The 27,846-nt window shown below is 39.6% G+C and overlaps 1 protein-coding gene across 1 annotated transcript in view; it reads left to right on the top strand.

Moving 5' to 3' along the window:
* The window catches only part of LOC109927043 (E3 ubiquitin-protein ligase TRIM9), a 53,100-nt gene extending 28,738 nt beyond the window's left edge, over positions 1-24,362 (top strand). The window contains exons 4-9 of the mRNA XM_048596577.1: positions 4,657-4,810; positions 7,302-7,459; positions 14,459-14,597; positions 21,221-21,524; positions 22,590-22,752; positions 24,248-24,362. Coding sequence (XP_048452534.1) covers positions 4,657-4,810; positions 7,302-7,459; positions 14,459-14,597; positions 21,221-21,524; positions 22,590-22,752; positions 24,248-24,340 — 1,011 coding nt within the window. The 3' untranslated portion in view covers positions 24,341-24,362. The remainder of the gene's footprint in view (positions 1-4,656; positions 4,811-7,301; positions 7,460-14,458; positions 14,598-21,220; positions 21,525-22,589; positions 22,753-24,247) is intronic.
* Positions 24,363-27,846: the final 3,484 nt, after the last annotated feature.

The raw sequence follows: 27,846 nt of genomic DNA, 5'->3' as shown, positions 1-27,846 counted from the left end.
AGAAAGGGTCTAGGCCCGAAACGTCAGCCTTTCTGCTCCTATGATGCTGCTTGGCCTGCTGTGTTCATCCAGCTCTGCACCTTGTTGTCACAGCAAGTGATTAGTAAGGTTAATGGAATATTGTTGTTTGTTGAAATGGAATATTGGCATTGCCAGGGATGGAGGGTATGAGTTATAAGAAGAGACTGGATAGGTTGGGACTTTCTTCACTGGAGCATAGGAAGACGAGGGGTGACCTTATAGAGGTTTATAAAGTCATGAAGAGTATGGATAAGGTGAGTGGTAGATTTCAAGACTAGGGGGCATATTTTTCAGGTGAGAGGAAAAAGATTTAAAAAAGACATAAGGGGCAATTTTTTTACACAGAGTGATTCATGTGTGGAATGACCTTCCAGAGGAAGTGGTGGATGTGTTGTACAGTTACAACTGTACAAAAGACATCTAGATAAGTACATGAATAAGAAATGTTTGGAGGGAAATGGGTCAAGTGCAGACAGGTGGGACTAGTTCAATTTGGGATTATGGTCGGCATGGACTGGCTGGACCCAAGTGTCTGTTTCCATGCTGTATGACTGTATGACTCTATGAAGTTGTACAGGGTATTGGGAGTATCGTATCTATAGTACTGTGAAAAGTTTTGGCCTCCTCATTTAAGATATGGCATAAATGCATTAGAAACAATTTACTCAACTGATTCCTGGGGTGAGAGTTTTGTCGTGAGGACAGGTTGGACGAGATGGGTCTTTATCCATTAAGAGAAGAATGATCTTCTTGAAACATATTCTGAAAGACTTTATAGGCTGCCGAGGGGATGGATGGTTCCACTTGGGGGAGAGATTAGAACTAGGGAGGAGTGTTTAAAAATAATGCATCTCCCATTTAAGATGGAGATGATGAAATATTTGTTTCTCTCAGAGGGTCATGAGTTTGTGGAACTTGGTTGAGAGAGTGGTAGTGGCAGGCTCATTGAATGTTTTTAAGGCCATTAGATTCTTGGCTGACAAAGCAGTCAAAGGGTATATAGAGAATGAGCAAAAAAATGGAATTGAGGCCACAATTGGATCAGCCATGATTTTAATGAATGATGGAGCAGTTATTACATTTGTATTTCAAGTTTACAAATGGGGAGAGTAGAAACATATACTAGCACGAGACAAGTAATTTCCATTTCTCTGACGCAGCAATCCCAAAATAACCTTCTCCATTGGAAAACAATAACATAGAGCACATCAGAAAGCAATAAGATAGAGCACAATAGATTTCTTGTCGATTTATTCTTTCAGTGCTTCTGCACTTGTTCACTTCTAATAAAGTAGTACTTTATCTTAATACTCAATCTATTTGCAACATTTGTTGTAGAAACATGACATGACAGTTCAGGAGGGAGATTTACTTGAACGTGACTTGAAATAGTAATTCTTCATTTGATTCACATTGGAGAAACATAGGTTTTGCAGTGAATGAGTTTTGTAAGGAAATAATGATGAATTTATACTAGTCATTGATTAGGCCATGGGATGTCTATGCAGTTTTGGGTGCTTTCTTCTCGAATGTTAAAGCCATACAGTATTGATGAAGTGTAGTAATTTAAATGTAAATTAATTCAAAATTGTCATTGAAAGAAAAAAATAAGATAGGGAAATTTATCTCTGGAGTGAATTATTGGAATATTATCCACAGAGTGTGGCTGAAGCTAGAGACTTCTTGCTTTTTTGTTTGTTCATGAAATATGGATGTCACTGGTAAGGCCAACATTTATTGCCCATCCCTAATTGCTCTTGAGAAGGCAGTAGTGAGTTCTTGAACTGCTGCTGTTCAAGGTGGAGAGGTAATACCCACAGTGCTTTTAGGAAGTGAATTTGAGGACTTTGACACAGTGACAGTGAAGGAATGGCAATGTCATTCCAAGTTGGGATGGTAAGTGGCTTGGATGGGGACTGCAGGTGGTGCTGTTGCCATGTGTCTGCTGCCCTTGTCCTTCCAGATGGTAGATATCATGGGTTTGAAAGGTGTTGTTGAAGGAGTTCTAGTGAGTTACAGTAGTGCATCTTGTAGATGGAACACACTGCTGTCACTGTGGAGAGAGGGAACGTGGAACGTGGTGGATAAAGTGCCAGTCAAGCTGGGTACTTTGTTCTGGATTGTGTCAAATGTCCTGAGCACTCATAGAATCATAGAATCCCTACAGTTTGCAACCAGGCCATTCACCCCATCAAGTCCACACCGATCCTTGAAGAGCATCCCACCCAGACCCACCCCTGTAACCCTGCACTTCACGTGGTTCATCCACCTCGCCTGCACATCCTGAAAACTATGGGCAATTTAGCATGGCCAGTCCACCTAACCTGCACATCTTTGGACTGTGAGAGGAAACCAGAGCACCTGGAGGAAACCCATGCAAACACAGGGAGAATGTGCAAACTCCACATGGAAAGTCACCAGAGGGTTGAACCTGGGTCCCTGGCATTGAGAGGCAGCAGTGCTAACCACTGAGCCACCATGCCACCCACAGGTAGGAGGAGTGTATTCCAACTCATTCCTGACTTGTTCCTTGGACATGGTTGTCAGGCTTTGGGAAATCAGGTGATGATTATTTACCTCAGAATTGCTAGCCTGTGACCCTCTTTGAATATAAAATTTGAAGCTGAAGAAGAGAATATTTGAAGGCAGAGGAAGGAAAGGGAGCAGAAGCATAGGGTTTATTTTGCATTCTCTGTCAATAAGCTGGCACAGGTATATCGCTGTCATTTTAACTTTGACAATAGTGTGAAACCAATTCTATCAAATTAGCTGCCAATTGTAGGCACCATGTCAATTTTGCTTTCCATTTAAGTCACTGGAAGAAACAAAATCAAGTGCAGTCTGTTACTGGCAGTCAACTTGATATTGCCCATTCTATATCATCATCCAAAGCTTATTGGCCTCCTTCTGTGATGTAAATACTCTTGGAATGAAAACTTGTTACCCACACTTCACTTCTAAACATTTGATGCATTCCCAGTTTCAAATGTTTATTGGGGAAGATTTAAGGTGAGAGGAGAGAGATTTAAAAAAGACATGAGGAGCAAATTTTCTACACAGAAATGTTTTCATTTGTGAAATGAACTTCTTGAGGTTCAATTACAACATTTAAAAGACATTTGGCTGGTACATGAATAGGAAAGGTTTGGAGGGATATGGGGCAGGAGCAGGCACGTGGGAGTAGTTTAGTTTGGGATTATAGTCGGCATGGACTGGTTGGACCGAAGGGTCTGTTTCCATGCTGTATAACTCCATGACTCTATGTCAAATGAAACATTTAAAACTAATTCCAGACTTGTGATCTTTCTTCTTGCCAGATTGCTCTGGCTATCAAATTTTGTACTGATTAACTTTTGCTTGATTCTGCTAGTAAATCAAATTCTAGTAAGTCTACTGATAATGGCTTTACCTTAAGTATTTTCACAGTCACAAAACTGTATTCGTTGCTGAATTGTGTTGCTTAGAAATTGTGTTTCTAACAGTTTCTAGTTTTGATTAAAGTAGTCAACGTGAGTACTTCCAACATTTTTTGTTTTCATTTCAGATTTCCAGCATCCACAGTGTTTTACTTCTATAGGAATCGCTGGTTATGTAGTTTCAAATGTTCACAGTTAGAATGAATGGCATGCTTATACAATGTGTGCACTATGTGATAAAGATGTAAACTAGTATAATTTGGGGTTTGGATTTTAAAGTACAGGCAGATGGGTTTTGGCCAGTTCTCTGAAGATAATGTTTCTTTAAAAAGTTTGAGAAATAATTTGGAACAGTGACCCAATTACATCATTTCCAAGAAGACATCTGACTTCAGACAAATGTCTGGCAGGACACTTGCGGTGTTAATGGATTGAATGTTTATACTACAGAATTTTATATCAGACCAGAGCCCATTACCTGTTCCCTTCGGTTCAAAAGGGCAACAGTTTTGTTTTCCTCACAGTTCAACAAATCAGGAGTTCAATTTAGGAGGGAGTACAATTTCTCATAGCAGGAGAGTTAAGTTTTAATTCAAGGGAACTGGTCATCCTAGCTGAAGTGTTAGTTTGTAGAGCTTCTAAGCCAGGAGAGCTTGTGTAGAAGTTTTCAAGTTGTGAGAACTCAGATAGTTTAGGCCACCAGAACTGTGAAAGTTTCATGCAAGTAGATCAGAAAAGAATCATAAAATTGTCTCCATAGAAGGAAAAGAAACTGGGAAGAGTCAATTAAGTAAGCTATTAAAGAGTTGAGATAGAGGTGATGTTTTTCTAGAATTGAGTATCTGTGAAAAAATAGTGTTAGGAAATTGGTTGAAACTTTATTTTTGCTGTATAAACTATGATCATTTGAAATTTGGTATTCTTGTCCTGATAAGTGAGATGAAATAAGATCAGCAATATGTCTCCTATTTTAGTAATATTCAAATTCTGTACTACCAAGTGACTGAATTCCATGATTTTAAATTACACTGTAGATTTGGAAAGATAATCCCTAAGTATGAGCAACATTATGTTTATAAATAATGTTTTTAATTATTACTGTATCTAAACTGCTGTACCATCCTGTATCAATTCCATCTCTTAGTATTTATCTGAAATAGATTTGAATAAATAAACTTTAAAAGTTGACAGTGCATTATGTTAAATGTTGTTGTTCTAGATTTCAGATGCTTTAATCAAACGCGTTCAAGTATCTCAGGAGCAGTGGATTAAAGGAGCTTTAGAAGCCAAAATAAATCCTGAATTTGACCTGACACTCGACAATGGCCCATTACTGCAGTCAATCCACCAACTTGATTTTATTCAAATGAAAAGTAAGTAAAAATGTGTTAAGCAATAATACAATATGGCCTTAGATTGACTTTTGCAAGGGGTATTTTAATTTATGCCAAAAACTTGACGTGATACAGTTAGATTTACAAGCTGTTCTGCCAGTAAGAAACATTATCACGTACAAGGCTTGTGTTATCACAATGGTTTCCAAACTGTTTTCATTAAAGTTGGATTTTGGTGGTTCCTGTAGTCATCATATAAGCTATAATGATGGTATCAAGCAGACACAACTTGAAGATAATCACAAAGCAAAATGGAAGCATCATGTCCCTAGTATTCTATGTAAAATGTTTGGAATTACTCAGAATGTGAAGAGTAAGCACAAAGGTATTTTGGTTGTGATATAACACAAGACAAAGAAAGGCTGCTATTCCTCTACACACATATCAAATCAGAGAATAGGTACATCTGTATTTACATGCTTCATGTCCACTTTTGTACGTGACCGAATAGTGAGGCCAAACCCAGGTAAAGACAGAATCATTCAAATAGCACTGTACTTAAGTAACAGAAATGGTGACATGTCTCTCTTTTTCAGTTTTTTGGTTATGTCTGAAAGGAAAACTAAAGCCATTGGGCTGCCAACTATTTTTTTGCTGTTGTGTATGAGAAGATAGCTTCTTTTTCTAACAGAAACCAAGTCCACCCTTTTAGAGATAACTTTATTTCAGTTAACCACACCATAACACTCGCACCCCACTGATTGCTAGCTCCCTGTATTTACACATCACATTCACACCAATTAACCCTTCATTAATATATCTATTACCCTGTTCCCTCATTCCTTTAGGTCTCAGGCATCCCCTTAGACCTTGTTAGGTGATAACATTTGCTGTCTCCAGACAAGGTGAGTGAGGAACCTCATCTTGTCTGTCTGAAGCAGCAACTCCTGCATCCCCACTTCACATAGCTACATGCTTCAAGCCTATTTCAGTGGGGTTTTGAGGTGGAGTGCATTTCTTACACTGATGAAACACTAGGGATCATGGCAATGAATTGAAAATTGTACTACCAAATGCTGACAGTCTTTTAAAATTATGTGCTTGAGGTCTACTCTGTCCAAATTACACTGACTATAGTGAAGGGAGGCAATATGTTGGAGTAGGGTGGATAAGGTCACAGGAGGCCTTCTCTATGTCAGGGACTGAATGGTAGCCCTAACAGTTGTGAGCCGTAGCTTTTGTTTTGTGCAAGCCATCAAGATAACTCTATTTCAGAACAGTCATGCGAGCAATTTTTCATCTTAATAAATTCTGTCTGAAACTGTTGGTAGCCATGTGCAATGTTCTAGTTAACAATAGGAATATTGATCCTTTTGTGCTGTGGTCTAAATTCATTCCCTTTTCGCAGATTGACAGTACATTTGATACTTCTTTTTTGGATGAGGGAACATTTATTTGCAGAGCCAAATGTGCAAGACATGGACTAGTCTTTTAGGAATTCAAAACTTAACCCTCTGTTCCATCTTCAAATTCAGACTGGTGCTTAATATTCTTGTGCATGGCCTGACTTGCCTGTCCACCTTGGAGAAGAGCTAGGTAATGACTCTTTCAGTTTTCCTCAACTCCATGGTAATATGTCCAAGTTGGTAAATTGAAGTCAAACTACCTCAATGTGGCAGATTCTGTTACTGATACTTGGACTAGTCAGGTCCTCAGTCACTGTTGATCATTTTCCAGCCAGCTTGGCTATTAATGAGATTGGAGAGTGCTAGTTTCTGCTTGAATCCAATAATTCCACAAACCCATTTGGTTGCAGATCATTCTTGGAACCAACCAAAATTGTACAGATATTTGCTGGTAAACTGCAGGATTTCTGATGTTTAATATCTAGCAATATTCACAAAAATGTTTGGGTTCCTGAATCTTAACTTTTGTTAAAGTCAGAAGTCACACGACACCAGGTAATAGTCCAACTTCACCTGATGAAGCGTCGATGCTCCAAAAGCTGGTGATATCAAATAAACCTGTTGGACTACAACCTGGTGTCGTGTGACTTCTGACTTTGTCCATTCCAGTCCAACACCAGCACTTCCACTTCTTAACTTTTTTTAATCTATGCCTAAACTTTGTATTCTTGGGTAGATGATGCAAGTATCTCTTGAGAGATCATTTACTGGATATGTATAGGTCTGTCAGCAGCTTGTTTTGGAGTTGGGATTGAGGATGCACTGCACTTCTGGAGCTGAGAGAGTGCCCTTGCTAGCATTTATTCTGCAAACACTACAATTAGGCAAATTAACCTATTGTGAATTTCAGTATGGTTTGTGGAATGTTGCTGTTACAAATTGATTGTCTTAGTATAATGGGTAAAGTTGAAACTGTGTGTAAATTCATTGAACCACTTGATTAATTTGCTTGATGTTATTTCAAATCTCCATATCCTAAAATATAGATTTTGTGGAATTGGGAACTGATTGCAGGTTTATTAATGCTATTGTGCAAATGCAGAGTTAGACTGAGGTGTGCTTAGTTCCTTCTGCAGTACCACCTGCACCAATACTACAACTGGAGAAATGTTGTACTAACAACAACAATGCCACACTTGCATGGAAGGCACCTCCACTCAACCAGACACAGATCGACGGCTACATACTAGAACTTGATGATGGAAATGGTGGGCACTTTCAGGTAAGAATTTCATCTTTCACATTGTAATGATATTTTAATCTGAAAAGATTAACTTAATTTTCAGACTTGCCATCAGTGAATGTTATATTTGAGCAGTGCTTTCTTTGAAAATTAGCAAACTTGTCCTTTTATAATGATGTTTAAAACAAACCACAAATATATTTTTGTGCTTACCAGTTCTCCCTTCTCTGCTATACTGAAGGATACTCCTTGTTCCATGGAGTAATGTACTGTCGGGCAGTTAGGTCCTAAATGGTCATCATTCATTTACAGAAAGAATGCCAACAGGCTATTCCTTCAAAGGGCCATCATATCTGAGCCTGATCCTATCTTCAATCATGTGGAATCACTGGATAGCTAAGGAAAGTCTGTTTTGTTTCCCCCCTCCATGCCTAAGTAGAGGGGACCAGCCCAGCTGAGATCAGACCATGAATTGGTGATTGAGTCTGGAATCTACTCGGCATGTCTGGATCAGCTGCCTGCTAAGGGAGGATTTCCCTGATTGCTGTATAGAAATTGTGAATATGCTCTTTAAAAAACATTTTTGAATTTATTAGAATAGTGCACTGAGAATATGTTCCTCTATTTGATAGATTCACTGATCTATGGGCTTCATTTAGTAAATAGAGCTATCAAATTTAGTCACTTTAAAATCTAGTTACAATTGTTTGGAAATACAAAGTTTTCAATAGCTATGACTTTTGCCCTGGGCTGATTTCCATTCTTTATTATGAATGAATTCATTTCCACACACAATAAGTTCTTGATGTTACCAAATGACAGGATGCAGATTCTAATTCTGTACTCCAAGAAAGAGCAAACTTGAAGCTAATGACCGTAATATTATCTTTGACCTCTTTATGAAAAAGTGTTATATAATGATCATAGTTTTATGTTAATTTGATCATAATACTTCAGATGAGCTGCATGTGTTTGCAAATGGTACTAGGCTGTTGACCATGAACAAATGGAAATTTAGCTATTCCATGCATTGTCTGATAACTTAGTAAACTTACAGTGAATGTCAATTTTCAATACGGATATCAGCATACTAACTCTAACAATTGTTGATAATTACACAGATTGCCCGAAAATAAACTCCTAAAATAAAGCAAATCCCACTGAAATCCATAGTATTGTGTTGGACTCCCAGACCAATGGATCACGTGTAATTTATCCCTCAAAAACATTTGAATTTGCCCACTTTCAATTTAAAATGGCTGCTGTCAAACAAAAAGACTAATTAGTTGCAGTGAGTAACTAATTAGTTGTAGACAATACGTTAACTGATAACTCACCACCAAAAATGTAATGGGTAAAATTCTGTATTCTTTTGTTTCTTGGGCATAAAATTGTTGTGTTCGTGATTCACTAGAACCATTAATAGAACACAAGGTAGATGAAGGGCAAACTAGAACAGGGAATGATTACACAAGCTCTCAGCTCCACAGCTGATCCTAGACTGACTCTCTAGTTCCTGCCTCCAGTCACCTGACCCACTCTCTTATAGAATCAACACACACCCAACAACCTACAGAACACCCCTCCCCCTTTATTTCCATATTCCACTTATCTATACGTATACCATACATCCAACAATTATAACTATTGTACAAGCATTGTAGCTAATATCTATACATAGTTAGGAATATACAAAAAAGGGGAAAAGAGAAAATTAATTTTTTGTTCACATTGACACGATCAGGCTCTCAGGGGATGGCATTTCCTAGAAGGCCATCTTCTCGTTTCAGGAACCTCTTCCAGTGTAGTCTCCTGGGCTTCCAGCAGCTCTTGCTGTTCCACAGGCATGTCCCTCTTTGATTGGCTGTTGTTGGCCTGTGATGCTGCTGTTGTCTCCGCCCTGGGTATGACTAACCCTGGCTTGGAGACACACGATTCGGTCGAAACCACTGGTCCCACCTGGACCGGCTCGGTATTCTAAGGAATTTCCTCCCCATTGGTGAGGTGTAGTGACAAGCTGGTCCGCGTGTCTCCTGCAGACCAGTTCATCCCTAGTCTGTACATATATGACAATGGTCCTGTTTGAGCCACCACCACCATGGGTATCCATTTTTCCCCAGATGTATAATTTAAGGGCAACGCAATCTCTCCTTTTTGAAATACCCTTGACCGTGAGGTTCCTGCCCTTCTGACCATCTGTCCTTGATTTCATTCTACCACTTGTCTGGTCTGTTCCAATTGCAATAAGTCAAACATGGTTCTCAGCCAGAGGTTGAACATTAAGGACACCAGCGAGCAGTGGGTTGTCACGTGTCGCGTGTCCCTGCACATGTTGAGGAGCTTTTTGAGTCACTGCCCTAGCAAACCCTCTCCTTTAAGGCCTGCTTCAAGGTTTGTACAAATCTCTCCATCCGGTCGTTTATTGTTGGGTGTTACGGAGCCAATATCACACATCCAACTCCGTGATTTTCCAGATACTCCTTGAACTCTTGCGCCACAAACTGTAGACCATTGTCAGTCATGATTTGTTTGGGGTTCCCAAACCTGGAAAATATTTCATCCAGTCAGTCTATCATTGTTTCCACTGATACTGACTTTATGACCGCCACCTCTTGGATCACTTGGAACGAGAATCCACGACCACTAGTAACACCCATTCCTCTAATGGTCCCGGGAAATCGATGTGAAACTTCTGCCACAGTGATTGAGGCCATTCCCACAGGTGAAGCGGCGATTACGGTGGCAGCTTCCTTACTTAATGCGAAGGATTTGCATGATCCCACTTTCTCCTCAATCTAGGAGTCCACATGTGAACACCAAAAGTAGCTCCGAGCTATTTCTTTCATTCACACCACATTGGGGTGCACTTGATCCAGCACGTTTCCACTTAACAGGGGAGGGATAACAACTCTCATTTCCCACATTAAGCGCAAGTCTTATATGGACAAGTCCCACCTCTTGTACGTGTAAAGGCATAGTTCTGGGCGGTTACTAAAATGGGTCCTCCCTCTCAGGACTAGATCCACAACTTGGCTTAAAACCTGGTCATTCCAGGTAGCGTTCCATACCTGACTCGCTGACACCAGTACCTTAATTTCCTGGGAAACGTGCATAATTTTCAGGTTCCAGTCAGGAACATCCTTATTTCCCCGTGGTTGTAACCTTAACAAAGCATCTGCATTGCCGTGCTTCTCTGACTGTGAGTATCTGATTTCATGTGAGTAGGCTGACCAAGCCTGTGCACGTCTCTGCAGGCGTGCTGCTGCAATTTTTGGAATTCCTGTACGTGGGCCAAAATTGGAGGTTAGCAGCCTGTGGTGAATCATGAAATGCCTACCGTAAAGGAAATGCGGAAACCTCTTAAAGCCGGAACATGATGCCCAATCCTTCCTTTTCCACTTGAGCATACTTCTCCCCATCATTTTTAGCGTCATTGATGCAAACTCAATGAGCCTTCCCTCTCCATTGGATAAGATATGTGACAGTACAGCATCAACCCCATAAAGCGAGGCATCGCACACCAACTGCAGTGGCAACTTTGGGTTGAAATGAGTCAACACTTCTGAACTTTTTAAAGCTTACTTTACCTCCCTGGAATCCACCTTACATTCCTGGATCCACTTCCACGGTTGCCCTTTTCCCAGCAACCGAAGCAGGGGTTTTAGCATGTTTGCCAGATTAGACATGAACTAGACAAGTCCCAAGTACGATCTCAGTTAAGACACATTCTCTGGTCTAGGGCCCTTCATGATAGTCTCCATCTTCTTGTGTAGTCCCTCACCATTGATTACATGGCCCAGGAGTCTTTAAAAAAAAAACTTATACTTCTCCTTTTTCACCTATGGGCCATGTTCCTGCAACTTTTTAAGGGTTTATTCTAGGTTTTTCAAATGCTCCTCTTGAAAGGACCCATAACTGAAATATTGTGCAGATAACACTACACACCTGGTAATCCACTCAAAATTTGGTCCATGGCCCTCTGCAACAGAGTTAGTGCTGACATGACGCCAAAAGGCTGTCACTTGTAGCAGAACATTCCATGTGTGTCACAATCATTCGTGACGACTGGGATTCCTTTGTGACCCCCTACAATAGGCCCGCAACAGATCAATTTCTGAGAATTTTGTTCTCCCAGCCAGCCTACTGAACAGGTCTTCTCTGAGTGGAATGGGGTATTGATCCACATACAGGGCTGGATTTACTGTGACCTTAAAGTCACCATAAAGCCTCACCATCTGTTTTTAAGACTGGATGATTGAAGTGGTTCATTTACCGGTGGTTACTGGTTCCAGATTCACCAGCTGTTCCAGTTCCACCTCCACTTTAGGCCAGATGGCATGTATTACTGGATATGCTTTCAGCTCCTTAAATGAGCGTCCCACTTCAACAGAAGTTTAATTTCTACTCCTTTCATTTCCCCCAGGATTCTCTTGAAAACATCCTTTTACCTGTCCAAAATCTCTTGCAAATTCACTTTTGAGTTCACCAGCCAAGTAACCATGAAACAACTTAACTTTAATTTCTGTAACCAGGAGCGTTCGCATAATGCAGAGTAGTCACCTTTCACTATGTCGAAAGGCAATTTGGCACACTGGTCGCTTAGCTGTACTTTTACCAGTGTATAATTCCTTCAGTGGCTTGTTCAGTGTATATCCCTTGTGTAATCTTGGCAGGCTTCAATGGCAGCGCCTTTAACTTTTCCCTAAATATTGATTCAGGAATCAGAGGCACCACTGCACCCATATCCATTTCCATCTTTACTGTCTTACCCTCTAATTTGGGAAGAACCTAGAAAAGATCAGCTTCACCTCGTACCAACAGAATGTTTAACTGAAACTCTGCTGACTCTGGGCCTTCTGATTCTCCCACAGACCCAGCGGCCTCCCTGTCTACTCCCTGGCTGGCAGCATGCATGTTATATCTTGTCCTCGGAATTGTCTCCTTTAGACACCCCTTCTATTGCATAAGGTGTACTTGACAATTCAGGCAATATGGCCCACTTGCTTACACCAGCTGCACTGTGCTTCTCTACTCCAACACGTTGACTCCTTGTGGCCACTCTTGCCACATCAGTGGCATTCTATGGTTGGTACCACAGTTGGATGAGTTTCTGCTATTTTATGCATCTGAGTGTCATCATTCAACTGTGCTCCACCAGCGGCCAACTCCATCAAGGTAACAATTTTTAAAGCTGCCCGTAATCCAGCTCTGTCCCTGTTCATAGCTTCTGTTGGATGGCCTCATGTCAAAGGCCAGAAACCAAATGGTCCCGCAAGATATCTTGGAGGAACTCACTGAATTCTCAATATTCTGCTAGCCCCTTTAAGGTGTCCACGAATTGGATGATAGATTCCTTCATGCTGTACCGTTTATAAAAATGGAAATGTTCCACAATCATCGGTGATTTTGTACAAAATAACTCCCCAACAGTTTGCATAGCTTCAGGAATGTCTTCTTTGCAGGTTTCTCTGGTTGTACCAGACTCCTCAGAATCATGAAGATCTTGCTCCTAATGGTACTCAAAAAAACCAATACCATTACGTCTTCAACCACCTAATTTGTCTTTAAAGACGCATCAAAATGTTTGGTGTACTGTGTCCAACATTTTAACTCGTCATCAAACGGTCCCATCTCTCCGCCATTTTGTTTTCCAGCCAGTGGGAATTTTTCCTGCCACAAGATTTTAGTAGCTATTTACAGCCTGAGTCCCCTTGATGAACACTCTCCACGTCAGCCACTTCTTCACCGACTGTGTCACCCACAGCCTGGTTCCCCTGGTGACTGCTTCCCTCGAAGTTAACTCCACAATCTCATGCTGTTTTTGAAGTACAGGCACATCCTTCCTCCTGACAAAAAACACAACAGCATCCGTGCACAGTCTGTGGGCCAGATCCTACTCTCGTCACTAGCTGTTGTGTTTGCATTTCACTAGAACCATAAATAGAACACGAAGTAGACGGAGGGTAAATTTGAACAGGGAATACTTTATTGTGCAGCCTCTCAGCTCCACATTTAGTCCTAGGCTGCCCGTTTAACTACTGCCTCTGCGTCACCTGACCCATTCTCAAAGGGACGACACACACCTAACTAGATACATAACAAAAACAGGCACCGTGTTGAGGAGTGAGGATTTGTGCTGCTAACTTTATCGGTGCTTCCTGTTTCTACATGCCTATAGGTTATCATTTGAAGATTCGAAATATGTAAATCAGAATCTTGTGTTTGTTTTGAAACCCTTCTGCAAAATGCATGAAGAACTAGATTGAGTATCTATCTGTCATTCTCAGACTTTCTGGCTTAACCCAGCAGCAGGGGATGTTGTTCGCTACCTCTCTGACATCAGGAGTGCTGCTGCTCCTAGCATCACAGTCCTACAGTTTGCTGCTTACTCACTACCTCCAAATGTATCCCTCTACCCCCAGATTTAATGAAAGATCTCTTCCTTACAGTAAGCATGTCAGGAAACAGTCCTTGCCTCTTCCTTAAAACAAAGTCCAGGGCCCAATTTCTTTAGTCTCAAGAATGCCCCTAAGAACAGGTATAAATGAGTTTCCATCCTGTATTTTAACGGTGTCATCCCCTCTGAAAGAGGGCAACATGGGAGGTCACCACAAATGAGAGATCCAGAGGGATTTTTTAAAAAGTTTAATTGTTTACTTTTATTTGTTTCTGGCTAGAATACATGGATTTAATTTGTGAACTTGATTTGTAACAGAAGAATTTGAGAGACAGCCCCAGGATGATTTGTCAAAAAAAGTTGGCTGGAAATCGTTTGCAATATTAATGCTGAATAAAAAACTGGCGAAGGCATCAATTTAAACACAACAGAAATGTTATATCAGCACTTTAGACATTTGAATGCTGTTATTGCAGACTAATTTATTGGCTTATGTCTCAGATTTTTGTTTACTATTTGGTAGTGATTTATGTACCTGTACCACTTGTTACATAAAGAAGCTAAAAGCCATAAGTACTGTAGCTCTGATCATACATTGGCATTCTCCCCTTAACTATTAACTACCATACTTGGAATTTCAGGAGGTGTATGTTGGCAAAGAAACTGTGTGCACTGTAGATGGACTTCAGTTCAACAGTGTCTACAATGCAAGAGTAAAAGCCTTTAATTCAGCAGGTTTTGGACCTTACAGTAAAACAATTGTGTTGCAGACTTCTGAGGGTGAGCAATACTAAAATACCAATTTAATATTACAAAGTTAACAACTTCTATGCAATTGTATTTGATTAGAATTGACAGTATTATCTCTGATATGTTTTGTTTTTGATACAGATCTTAGCCATTGGTTTTGTTTCTTGTCAGAAAAAGACTTTGGTTCACATTTTGCTTTTCAGGTCTTAATATTCTTTCATCTCCCTCATATCTATACACTTGAAGTAGCCTGTCAAAATAAATTAAATGAAAAGTAACGTCAATGGAAAGTAAGAAGTAAAAATTTGTTATACACAAGTATGGGTGAGTGTCCTTGGAATCAATTTGTATTTATCAAACAAAAGAATAATCTTGAATAGAATATAGTAGCATGAAAGGAGGGCACGTTGTGCCTGTGCTGGCTCTTTGGAGGAGCTATCCAATTATTCTAATTAGCAGGTTTTATCTTCCACAGTCTCCCACAGTATTTGCTATGTGAAGCTAGAACCAAGCACATTTTGTCATTGATGTTTCCCAATTAAATCATTATATGGTGGCTAAAATATGACCCCTCTCTATAAGTCAGTAAATCAATCAACAACTATAAATTTTACTCTTCACCTTAAGATGACAGATTTATGAATTAAAGTTAGATTCATGCTTATGCTAGTCCAATCACATTTAAAGAATTTTTAAAATAGAGATTGAAGATTTTGCAATTTTAACACACTTACAGATCTATAAGAGTTTGGCACCATTAATACACAACTTGTGCAAGATTTAATTATTTTCTTCATGTGTACAATCTCCTGGCATGTCAAATATAAACAATTAGCTGAAAAGTTTATATATTGTCAAAAGTAGCATATTCTAATGAGGTAAAGCAGGTGCAGAGAGGACATAGCAAATTATTCTAATTTCAGGTAATTCATTGAACAAAAAAACCAAAGAACTGCAGATGCTGGCAATGAGAAACAAAACCAAAAATTGCTGGGACCATTCTTCACTGAAGAAAGGTCACTGGACGTTAAACGTTAGCTCTGCTTTCTCTCCACAGATGCTGCCAGATCTGCTGAGCCTTACCGGCAATTTCTGATTTTGTTTAAGATAATTTACACATCTTTAGACAAGCAAATCAAATGTACTCTATTAAATACACACTGCCAATTTAAAAATGATGGAAAATTCAGAACATGATAATTGAAAGTATTGGTGTTGAATATAAGAAATATAGACTGCAAAGAACATCTGGGGGCTGAACCCTACTTTAGCCTTTGGGAATGCTGAGAATATTACTCTCCCAAAGGATTATAAAATTTCCATCAGAGAAATAATTTATGCTTCTGCTTCTGAAATTCCAAGGATAAATATAAAAGGTATACTTATCAAATATTCTCCATTTTTAAAAAATCAACCTCTTCAGAGTTATTATGACAGAGCAGGTGGGACTTGAACCCAGGCCTCCTGGCTCAGGGGTAGAGGATTACAACTGCACCACAAGAGCCCTGTCCATTCTCAATCATTAACTTGTCATTTGTTAAGCAGACTCTCTGCCACTGTTCTCATCGCTATGGTCTTTGATATGAGCTGTCACCTTCTCTATTATCGGGTAGTTAGTGTAAATCCATAAAGAATAGATATAGAAGATATTGAAATTTATAATGGTCTGTATGAAAGCAAGTCTTTTCTAGCTAAGCTGGTGCAGTAATGCTGAAAGATAGTTTGACCATTACATCACTGGTCTTTGTATCTCTGAGATTCTTTATACAATCCAGTAGCACCAGTGTCTCAATCAACGTGAAACACCGCTGGAAAACCAGGGGTTAGGAGAGTTATTTTATTAGTTTAAAACCTAGTCTGTTGTGGGAGGCAAGGGAGGATATTGCAGAGCCTCTGACATTATTTTCAAATCTTCTCTGGCTACTGGAGGGGTGCCAGCTGGAGTGATATAATTATTCAAGAAGGGTGGTAAGAGTAACCAGGGAACTATAAACCAGTGAATCTAACATCTTGGTAGCGAACATATTGGAAAGAATTCTAACTGACAAAACTAATTACCACTTGGGGAGGTAACAGTTGATCAAGGACAGTCAGCATGTCTTTGTAAGGGGGAGATCATGTTTATCAAATTTGATAGAATTTTTCGAGGAGGTGCCTGGGTGTGTAAACGATGGTAGTACAGTTGATGTAGTCTACATGGACCTCACAAAGCTTTTGATAAGGACTGGTATGAAAGACTGTTTAAGAAGCTAATAGCCCATGGGATCCGGGGGAATTTGGCAAATTAGATTCAAAATTGGCTCGGTGATAGAATTCTGAGGGTGATGTTGAAAGTTGTTTTTGTGACTAGAAGCCTGTGACCAGTGGTGTACCACAGGGTTTGATGCTGGGTCCTTTGCTGTCTGTAGTGTGTATTTATGATCTAGACATAAATGCAGGAAGTATGATCAGTAAGTTCACAGATGGCATGAAAATTGGTGGTGTGGTAAATAGCAAGGACAAAAACATTAGACTACAGGACAGTAGAGGTGGGCTGGTCAGATGGGCTGAAAAGTGACAAATGGATTAATCCTGAAAAATGTGAGGTGATGCATTTTGGGAGGACTAACAAGGCAAGGTTGAATGGTAGGACCGTATGAAGTAAAGAAGATCAGAGGGACGACTTTGGTGTGCATGTCCATTGACCTTTGAAGGCAGCAGGACAGGTAGATGAGTTAGTTAAGGAGGAATATGTGATACTTACCTTGATTAGTCATGGCATTAAAAGAGCAAGGAACCTATGTGAGTTAGGCCATAGCTGGAGTAGTGTGTTGTTCTGGTCACCTTACTATGGGAAGGTTGTGATTGCACAAGAGAGGGTGCAAAAGAGATTCACCAGATGTGCCTGAAAAGAATTTATATAGACTGGCTTGTTTTTCTTAGAGGAGAGAATGTTGAGGGGGGTCTGATTGAGTTGTTCAAAGGGATGAGGGGCATAGACATGGTAGGTAGGGAACAACCTTTCCCCTTAGTATAGGGGTCAATAACTAAAAAAAAAGTTTTAAGATAAGGAGCAGCAGGTTTAGAGGGAATTTGAAGAAAATCTTTTTCACCCAGAGGGTTGTGGGTATATGGAACTCACTGCCTAAAAGAGTGGTAGAGGTGGGAACCCTCAAGACATTTAGGAACTATTTAAATGAACACTTGCAATGTCATTGCATACAAGGTTACAGGCCAAGAACTGGAAAAAGGGATTGGATGCTTGACGACTCGCATGGACATGATGGGCCAAAGGGTCTCTGACTGTGTGACTAATTTGCTGCAACATCAAATACACTGATTCAAAAGGCTTTCAGAACTGTATGAAAGACTGAAATTACTTGGTGTTGATGGTAGTTAAAAAGTAGTGAGTTTCTAGTTATTACTAAGGCACAGTACATAACATTTGACCCATGTTCTTAGTACATCTTTGTACTCAAGCCTATGGATGTCAAGATACATACAAAAGCAAAATACCATAGATGATGGAAATCTGAAATAAAAATCAGAAAATGCTGGAAATGCACAGCACATCAAGCAGTGTCTGTGGAGAGGGAAATGGAGTTAACAGGTTCAGATTGTTGACTTTTCAACTAATACCTTCCAACTCTAGTAGGGAGAGATCTTTAAATAAGGTAGAAGGAAGCCAAATTGGAAACACCGGTACAGAAAGTAATATTGTCAGAACAGATGTGACAGCATTGAAAAAAATTGGGAGAATGAAATGCAAAGGAGTCCTCACAGTAAGTGGGTAGTTGGAAGTACAGACAAGGTTGCTTTTTGGAGCCAGTGGGCTTGTCGTCAGTGGCCAGTTCCTCAGAAATGAAAATTGAGATATTGAGGGAAGGAATATAACAGATGGAGATGGACTTTGAGGTGAAAAAAGGTTGGAAATTGGAGGCAAATTATCTAATTTTTCCAGTTTGAAGCCAGAATCTGAAACAACATCAATTGGATGCCCACCGTGAAATGAAAACAATAGCAAAATACTGTCGATGATGGAAATTTGAAACAAACAAACAAAAAAAAACAGGAAATGCTGGAAGTATTCCAGTGGATCTGATAGCATTTGTGGACAGAGAAAATTCTCATAATAGGTCATCAACCTTAAATGTTAATTCTGTTTATCTCCCCATGGCTGCTGTCAAACATAAGGAGGAGACAGGAAATGAGAAATTGTTGAAGTGGCAGAGGGATAAATATCATTTCAACCAGCTATTGACTCAACTGATTGCTTTTAATTGTTTTTCTCCCCTTTTTTACCTACAACTGTCACTTTGAGTTGCCTGTTTCCTGACCTTAACCATCTCCTTTACATCATCAATATCTAATCTGGCCTGAAAGGTATCCATTTCTGCCTTCAACAGAGGCCCAATTAGTTGTTATCCACTAACACTATCCTCCTCAGCCAGGCTGAACATTGAATGTTAGACGTCTTTTTTCAAAAATGTACTTCTTCCAAGTAAAATATCATGCTATGGGAACCCCTATAAGACTTAGCTATGCCTGCCATTTTGTGGAATCATGGAACGTTCCTTCTTCCAGACCTGCCCAGCCCACCAACCCCATTTTTCCATTTCTGAGCATAGGCTATAGACAAATATCCATGAAAAGGTCACTAGTTCCCCTTAATACCTGACTAAATTCCTTTAAGGACTTCCATATATTCTCAGTTTGTCTGTGTTGCATCTGTTTTGACAATGCCGCCTTCCAAACCAATGCTTTGATATGTCTTTGTTTTTCCTCAACCAAGGATTCCAACTGTCATTGTTGACAGGGCCTTGATCATCCCTGTTCTATTTCCTAGACAAATTCTGTCTTGTCTTCCCTAAATTCCAGAACCACAATATGCTTTCCCTTCACCTCATTTTCTGCCCTATCATTCTCCATCATTTCCATCAGCGAAAGCACATTGCTGCCACTAAACACATCTTGTTTCCCCACTTTCAGCATTCTGAAGGGACTGTTCCATCTGCGACATGCCGATTTACTTCTTCAATCATTTCTTACATCCTGAACGTTCCCAGAGCAGTCTCCCATGCAAAAGATTTAACACCTGTCCTTTTACCTCTTCCTTTACCAATGTCCAAGGTCCTAAGTATTTCTCTTAGCTAAATGAGCAACTTAATTATGCATTCAAATTAGCATGCCACATTGACCGTTCATGATGTGGTCTCCTCTACCTTAGGCAGATCAAACACAGGTTGATTGATATCTTTGTGAATCAGCTCCATTCAGTCTGCAAGTATGACCCTAAAACTTCAGACTCCTGGCATTTTAATTCTCCACCTCAACCTATTCTGATCTCTATCTTCAGTCTCCTTTTAATGATGCTGCACATAAGTTTATGGAACAGCACATTGTTTTGATTAGGCCATCAGGACTCAAAATTGATTGAAACAGTTTTAGATGATAACATTTACCCCTGATTTATATAATCAATGGCAGTTGATAGCACTAATCTTGTTTTTACCCACTTACTCCTTTTTTTGTTTCTTTATTTGTCTCATTACCATCAGCTTTGCCTTAATTACCTTATTAAACCTTTTGTGAATTAATCTTTCCTGCTTTTACTTTATCACATTCTCTCCCCTTCCTTCTTTCTGTCTTCCTTCCTTTCCAACCCCTGTACATGCTTGAACCTGTTACATTTCATCCATTTCTAACAGGTCATTGGTCTGAAATGCTAACTCAGTTTCTCTCTCCAATAGTGGCGTGTCCAATGTGTTGAGCATTTCAACATTTTCTGATGTAGGATAAGAATTTGGAATCTTATTCTATTTCAGCCACTTATTTTCAATTTGATTGAGCAGTGGAAGTCAGTGAAAGCATAGCTAAACATTGAAACAAAATGAAACAAATAAAACTGCCTTTGTTCTGCAATCACAGCATGGCTTAGACTTCACATCAGGAAACCACCCCTAATTAGTGAAAGGGACTTTCTTTTCTCAGATGACCTCTGTGACTGAATTTGCTCATTTAGACCAAATTGTGGACAATTTTGTGTTGGGGAGGGCATGGATGATAGGTTGAAACTGCCCAACTCATTTCATACACAACCTTTACAGGCAGGCAGATGTATTCAAAGGATAATCAAAGGAATGTTCTATTAGATCCTTCATTGCATTGTGAGTAAAGTATCTCCCAGTGTAGCTCTAAGTCTACTGGTTAGAAGGTTAGAATTTGGACTTTTTGACTGTTTAGTTTGGGTGCTACAGCTGACCTTATCCCTGTGCTGGAGAAGAGTTTAATCAGTAGCCGTTCCTCTCCTGGCAAGTCTAGATGCCTGGACATCAATTCAGAGTTTGGCTATAAAAACAAAGTTGCTGGAAAAGCTCAGCAGGTCTGGCAGCATCTGTGAAGGAAAAAACAGAGCTAACGTTTTGGGTCCGGTGACACTTCCTCAGAGTTTCGCTATGCTGGCTGTCAATCCCCAAACCAAGTCTTGTAGACCAGCATGTCATGCTCACTAGCTAGGCTTAAATGAAAGGTGGCCACTTGATGTAGAAATAAAAGAAAACCAACAATCCCGCATAATTTCTCAGGAGAGGGGGCCTGAGATGGAGGAAAGGATGCAGGGGGATGGGATATGTTTCTTATTATTCTGAAATTGCTGTTCTGTTATTCCATTTCAGTGGCTTGGTTCACCTTTGATCCCACCTCTGCCCATCCGGATATCCTTCTGTCTAATGATAACCTGACTGTTACGTGTAATAGCTATGATGATCGTGTTGTGCTAGGATCTGTTGCATTCTCCAAAGGAATCCATTACTGGGAACTGTCTATTGATCGTTATGATAACCACCCTGACCCTGCTTTTGGAGTGGCAAGAATTAATTTAGTAAAAGATATGATGCTAGGCAAGGATGATAAGGCCTGGGCCATGTATGTTGACAACAACCGTAGTTGGTTTATGCATGGAAATTCCCACACAAATAGGTAAGTGTTTCATTTTCTAACTTGCAAAACTTTCAAAATCTTAAATAACTAAATTTACACTGATATTTACCACTTTCAGGTGCGCGAAAGGAAGTATAACAGCTGCAGTAATTTAATGACTAAATTATTAAATGAATAAGACAAACAACTTTCTCCGGAAATTGTTAATTATTCATTCTTGGGATGTGCTCAGCTATTGCTGCCTTGAAGGCATTAAGAATCAGCTTCATGGTGGACCTGGAGCTATGTAGACTAGATTAATAACAGTGGCAGTATTCCTTCCCTGACTGCACTAATAAACTAGTTAGTGTCTTTTTTTTTACAATAATTTAGTGGCCATGTTGTCATTTTCTGTTCCTGGTGACACAACACAAATTATCAGCTTCATTAAATTCAATTTCACAGGTTACTATGGTGGGACATGAGTTCAGATCCTCTGAATTGCTAGTCCAGTATTACAGCCACTACATGACACCAGCCCTTTATCAGAAACTTAGCTACAGTGAGGCTGGGTCAGCACTTTACTCAGCATATCCATGTCCACATTGTCATATTTAACATAGTTGTTCTCATCCACCCCACTCCACCTCAGACAGGGTAAGGTTCTGACTACTTGTGCATGTCTATTCACATGGCGCTGCTGCACTGAGGGTAACCTGAGTACAGGCTGTGTGGGATCTCATATAAACCACACCGTAACAAGTTGACATGAGGCAGTGTGTTTTTCAATCCTTAATGGCTGCCTTGAGCTGTTTTCTTGCTAAGAGTTCAAAGGGTATCTCTGCCAGTTAGTGATCAGAAGAGCTGCTGGGGTGAGGGTAGCGTCAGCTAGAAAGTTATTTTTGGCTGACCCCTTGAAACCTTCTTGTAAACACCAGCGTGAGAATCCTTGACTGGTACAGCATTCGTCTTTTATTTTAACTGGCTTATTTAAAACATTTCAACAGTTTTGTGACACTGAAATATCAATAGAGTGTATTAATGGAAATATCAGACAAGAAATTTGTTTAAATAAATGGAAACAGTAATGTTAGTTTCAATAAAATTTATTTTCACATTTTCTAGGACAGAAGGTGGGATTTGTAAAGGTACAACAGTTGGTGTTCTCCTGGACCTAAGCAAGCATATCCTTTCATTTCACATCAACAATGTTCAGCAAGGCCCTGTAGCCTTTGAAAATTTGGAAGGCATCTTTGTGCCTGCTATCAGCATTAATAGGAATGTCCAGGTAAGATTGGACCATGATAAAAGATGTGTCTTCATTAGACTCTCTTAATGTGAGAAGAAAGATACACATAATGATATATCATCAGTGATCCATTGGTGACATCTGGCACGTAAGTCCAGGCAAGTTAATCCTAGATTTCCCTGATGACAATTCTTGGATGATATGCAATTCTCCAACCCTCACAGTACAGGTCATAATATCATAGTAACTTGGTCCAATTATAGCTTCAATCTTTTATTCATCAGTCTGTCCTGTTTGAATTCTGTATACTAGGGGCTTAAGAATAGGGTTTTCTTAGTGTGGTTGCCTCATTGGTGATTGAATCTTTAATCCAATACCACGTCATGCCAGCATTGAGATTTAACGTATATGCACACAAATGGCAGCATAGTTTTATGTTTTATACATGACTTCTGGGAACCCATGAAAAGAAAGAGCTTTACAGCCAGTTAGTGCGTCCCAAGAGTAGAATATAACAGAAATTTATTGCCGTGTGTACTTTTACTTGAATAATACAGTGAAGGTTTTATAAGTCACACCACCACATGGCCTACATCAATGACAGAAGTCATACATAACAATAAAAAAAAAGTAAAATTAAGACAAAATTCATCACAGTTCAGTTAATAGCTCCTGGGCTTGGGGAAAGCCAATCAAGGAACAATGGAATACCCTGAAGACACAGCCGGGGTGAGACCGCCATGCCCGGCCGAAACCGCCTGCTGGGCCACTGGAATACCTGCATGCCGAAGATTGGGACAAGACCTCCATGCTGGTACAACACCGCCACCGGAAGACTGCCATGTGGGCCAAGACCACCTTTCTCTTCCTTCAGGTGCCAGGGCCTAGCTGCAGACATGGAACATCAGCCTAGCCTTCAAGTCCAGGCTGGGGGAGTCAGCTCTGGACCTGTTCCTCTCTCGCCAACTGGGTGGAGTTTGTGCGTCCAGCTTGTCCTGACATTGTTGGCGCTACCACTGGAGGCCTCTTCCATCTGGCACTCTCCGTGTCACTGACTGCCAGTTACGGCAGAAGCAGCCCAGAAACAGGATTTCAAGTTTCCTTAGTGTTCCTGTGGCTGAACCTTTGTTGAAGCTGTTAAAAAGTGTAAGAAGAAATTTTGACTGAGAGGCAGTGCCAGGACTATGTTGGACGATGTGATGGTCACACTGTCACTGAGCGAACCCCATTCACCCATTTTGAATGGCAATAGATCTGCACTCTGTTCCTGCCATTGAACACATGAAATAGAGGGAGCGACACGAAAATTATAGGCCAGAATCTTGGGTGCTAGCCCTATAAAGCTCCTCTTAATCTGCTAACCTTATTCATGAAGTAAGACCAGGGCACAGAGAACCTGAAAATGAAAGGACATAAATATGGAGAGACTCTATTGTTAGGATAGGAATAGCTAGTTAGTAAAAAGAAACTTCATGTGACTTACACTTCAACATTTACTGGCGTCATGTTTTAATATTTGTTTTTCTTCTAACAGGTAACTCTTCATACAGGACTGGAAGTTCCAAATCATATCAAACAAGGAAAATCCTTGTCATCCTGTAGCCCCAACAGCAAGTCTATGTATTGACTACCAATAAAGTGGCAAACTATCCAAGTATATTATGTTTGTTCTGAAACTCCTGATCCCATACGTAGCAAATCAATCAGAAAACCTTAAAAGAACTAAAATTTTTGCAGTTGCAACTAAACCTCAGTTACATTCCACAAGCATAACATGACATGACATCTTTCATTAATGTAAAATTCAAAAGTATTTTCACTACTAACACTTTTTAGTCAAATGAATGCCAATGTTTGTGTTAGCAAAGTTGAGGGAATTATAAACAAACAGAAGCTCCAGTTTCACTTTGTAGATAGCAGTTAAGCAGCAACCTCTTAACTGTTACCTTTTTATAAAAAATGTACCTCAGATTTTGAGATCATAATGTTAACTTTTAGGTGTACCACATAAAAACAGTTTGGGGTGTTTGGATAAAATCTTCATCTCTGAAAGGGAATTAAACTTCCTTTTAGCAGCAAGAGACATTATTTATATTAATTTTCCTCATTCCTCAAAATCTGCTTCCCTGTAACCTGTTTTCCTCACTGACAATTGACAAATGCCGAACAAAATAAATCAAGTATATTTAGATAACGGACAAGCCTGAGACACTAACATTTGTCCTGGTATTAATTGTCAAACTGCAAATCCTTCCATATGTCTTTGCCAAGCAGCAACAGCAGGAGTGTCTTCTGGTCAACCAAAACCATGTGGTAGCTGTAGCTCAACAACTACATGTTAGTCATGTTAAAAACACTCAATATCCAGTCTCTTGTCACAAGCTGTACTCTGTGGCAAACATTCTTCACATTTTAAGGAATTGTTGATATTGATGATTTAACCCTGAATAGGGATGGAGAGCCTCTGGGAAGTCCTGTCATTCTGTAAAGTGGCAGTGCTCTGGCATGCTGCCCATTGGCCGTGAAGCAGACGGTTAATCAGTTTGTCATAGCAACCAATGCATCTGGGATTTGCTGAATGCATCTGTCCATAGCTAATTCACAGCAGCTAATGATGTCCCAGTGACTCCCCAGTCCCATGGGGAGATAGGACAGTTGTGGAAAAATCAGAAATTATGTTTTCCAGAACTGTTTGGAGTAAAGTTTTAACTTCAGCAGGCAGTTTGTGATGTGCTTCTCCTAATTTTCATTTAATGATTAGGAACAATAAATAATCAAAAAAAGTTGTCTTCTCATTATCTCCAGTATAATGGTAATATTTTAAAATATTATGATTTTGTTTGCAGGATTATGTCTCTGAAGATAAATAGTCTGCACCTCTCCCATGTAAACCATGAGATAGTTATTTCAACATTTACCAGTACAGAGATGAATGCAGTTTAAATTAACAAATTAAATTTAATTCATTCTAGTCTTGACTGACAGTCATTGATCTTTATTCATTTATCTAATTACAGAAGGAGTATTCCCTTCTTTGCCTTGGAATTAGCCAGTATAAGTATTTTCATATATTTTCTTAATCAACATGTTCAGAAATGTTATTATACACCTCTGGAGTAGGTGAGACTTGAAGCCAGACCTCCTAGTTTGGAAGAATTGTCACTACCAACACACCACAAGAGCCCTTCATAAGGATTTTCATTGTGGAGGATATTGATCTGATGCAGCTGAATGGGTTAAAGAGGGACATGCAAAAGAGAAAATTGATTTGTGCTGCTGCTGAGCATTTTCTCATGACTAACTGCAGAACACAGTTACCAAACACCTTAGCCTATCCCTATCCTCTCTTGATCCAAGAATGATCAAAAAGACCTTTATCAAATTAAAAATTCAAATACTGAAACATTTTAGCATCTACATTAATGCACTTGTTTCTTTTTCAGTTTAATACATAAAGTATTTACAATACAGGAAGAAAATTTACAGAAAACAGTATGCAAGCAAACACTTGCAAATCTGTACGATGTAAACTAAATGTTGAAGGTTGTAAATTTAATAGGTCTGTTTTGTGATAGTGTCTGTTTTGCTAATCTAGTATGCTTTGAAAGGTAAATTGATGGTGGTGGCAGACACACAAAGTGTTTAAAGTGCTGTGGAAGGCTGTTGCTTTGCATGTATAGTTGAACAAAATTTGCCAATGTTTCCTTGATTATGCACTCTGGCGCTATTTAATTTAGTGATGTTCAAAACTTAGACAAAAGTTTTAGATAACATTTTTAAATTTTAAATTTAACATAATTCACCAAGATGATCATCAGACCTTTGTGTAGTAATAATAATAAGTACTGGTAATAGCCAATGACACCAAAGCATTAGCATTACCAGTCCTATTTTACAATAGGTCTGCATTCTAAAAGGCCGAGGGGCAGAATCTCCACAAAGACCCTCAGCATATCCTGCAGAAGATCAATGGAGAACCTGGAGAAAGAGCAGGCAAACACATGCAAAGGTTGAGGCAGGAGATCAGGAAATCTTTGTGACGTGTACTGTTCCTTGACCAGCATCCCCCAGCCAGACACACACCACACAGAGGTGTGCACAGATACCTCCCCCCCGTCCCCCCCACCCACCAAGGTTTTACCAATTCTTCCTTTGCCAGAAGATGCAGCTACAACTTTTAAATTTGACACCTTGGGGGAAGTTCAAGTCTTCAGGCTTGATAACCAGTCAACTGTCTTACCTTTGAAGTTTTGTATATGTTTAGAGGATCCTATACTTAGATACATCTTTACATGTGGGAAATGTTATACCTTTGATGGACAGTGTTAATTCTAATCCTTGTGAGTCAAACTGCAGAATCCTTCTGACATGAGTTGATTGGCTATTTTATTGAACAAAACAGAAATGCTGCACTTTAATCTTTATGATGCCAACAGACTGCACCTTGTAAATCAATTTATTAGTAGTTTTGTGCTAAAAGTTTGAAGTGTATATTCTTCTTATTGAAGCAATTCTGCTTATTAATTGATGAAGAGCTGTTGAATGAGGGTGTTAGCTTGCACAATGAGCTACCTTTACTAAATTGTAAATTCTATCCCAGTGTTGAGGGGATAACCCAGACTGACATTCCAGTCTTAAACTGTTGGAAGTGCCATATTTTGATGAAATTATGACCCTATGGCAGGGAAGTCTACATTCCTCATTCAACGTGAAACAAGTAAAAGAATAGAATGATTGGTCAATCATTGATTTCATCGCATTTTTGTGGGATCTTGCCATACGAGGTGGCTACTGTTTACCAGCCACTGTAATTCAATTATAATTAAATGTTATGATTTGTGGTAAGATGTTATATAAATGCAAATCTTCTTATTCAACAGACTAAAATTGATCCTGAGGAGTGCCCTGAACAGTAGTCACAATGGCATTTCAGATTAAAAGTAGAATACTATGATGTGTAATCGCACTGAGCTTAGTCTTACTGCAAAGCATCACTTATCTTGTTGGAGTCTACTGATAGCTTCTTAGGGTATGGAATTTCTTTAAGAATGGCCTCGAGTTCCTGTTCTATATCATTGTTAGAGACAACAAGGTGCAGGGCTGGATGAACACAGCAGGCCAAGCAGCAGATGC

This window comes from Rhincodon typus, chromosome 5, assembly GCF_021869965.1.
Source record: "Rhincodon typus isolate 14 chromosome 5, sRhiTyp1.1, whole genome shotgun sequence".
NCBI lineage: Eukaryota > Metazoa > Chordata > Chondrichthyes > Orectolobiformes > Rhincodontidae > Rhincodon > Rhincodon typus.
Note: the sequence above shows the minus strand (reverse complement) of the source record. Positions and strands in the feature narration are given on the sequence as shown.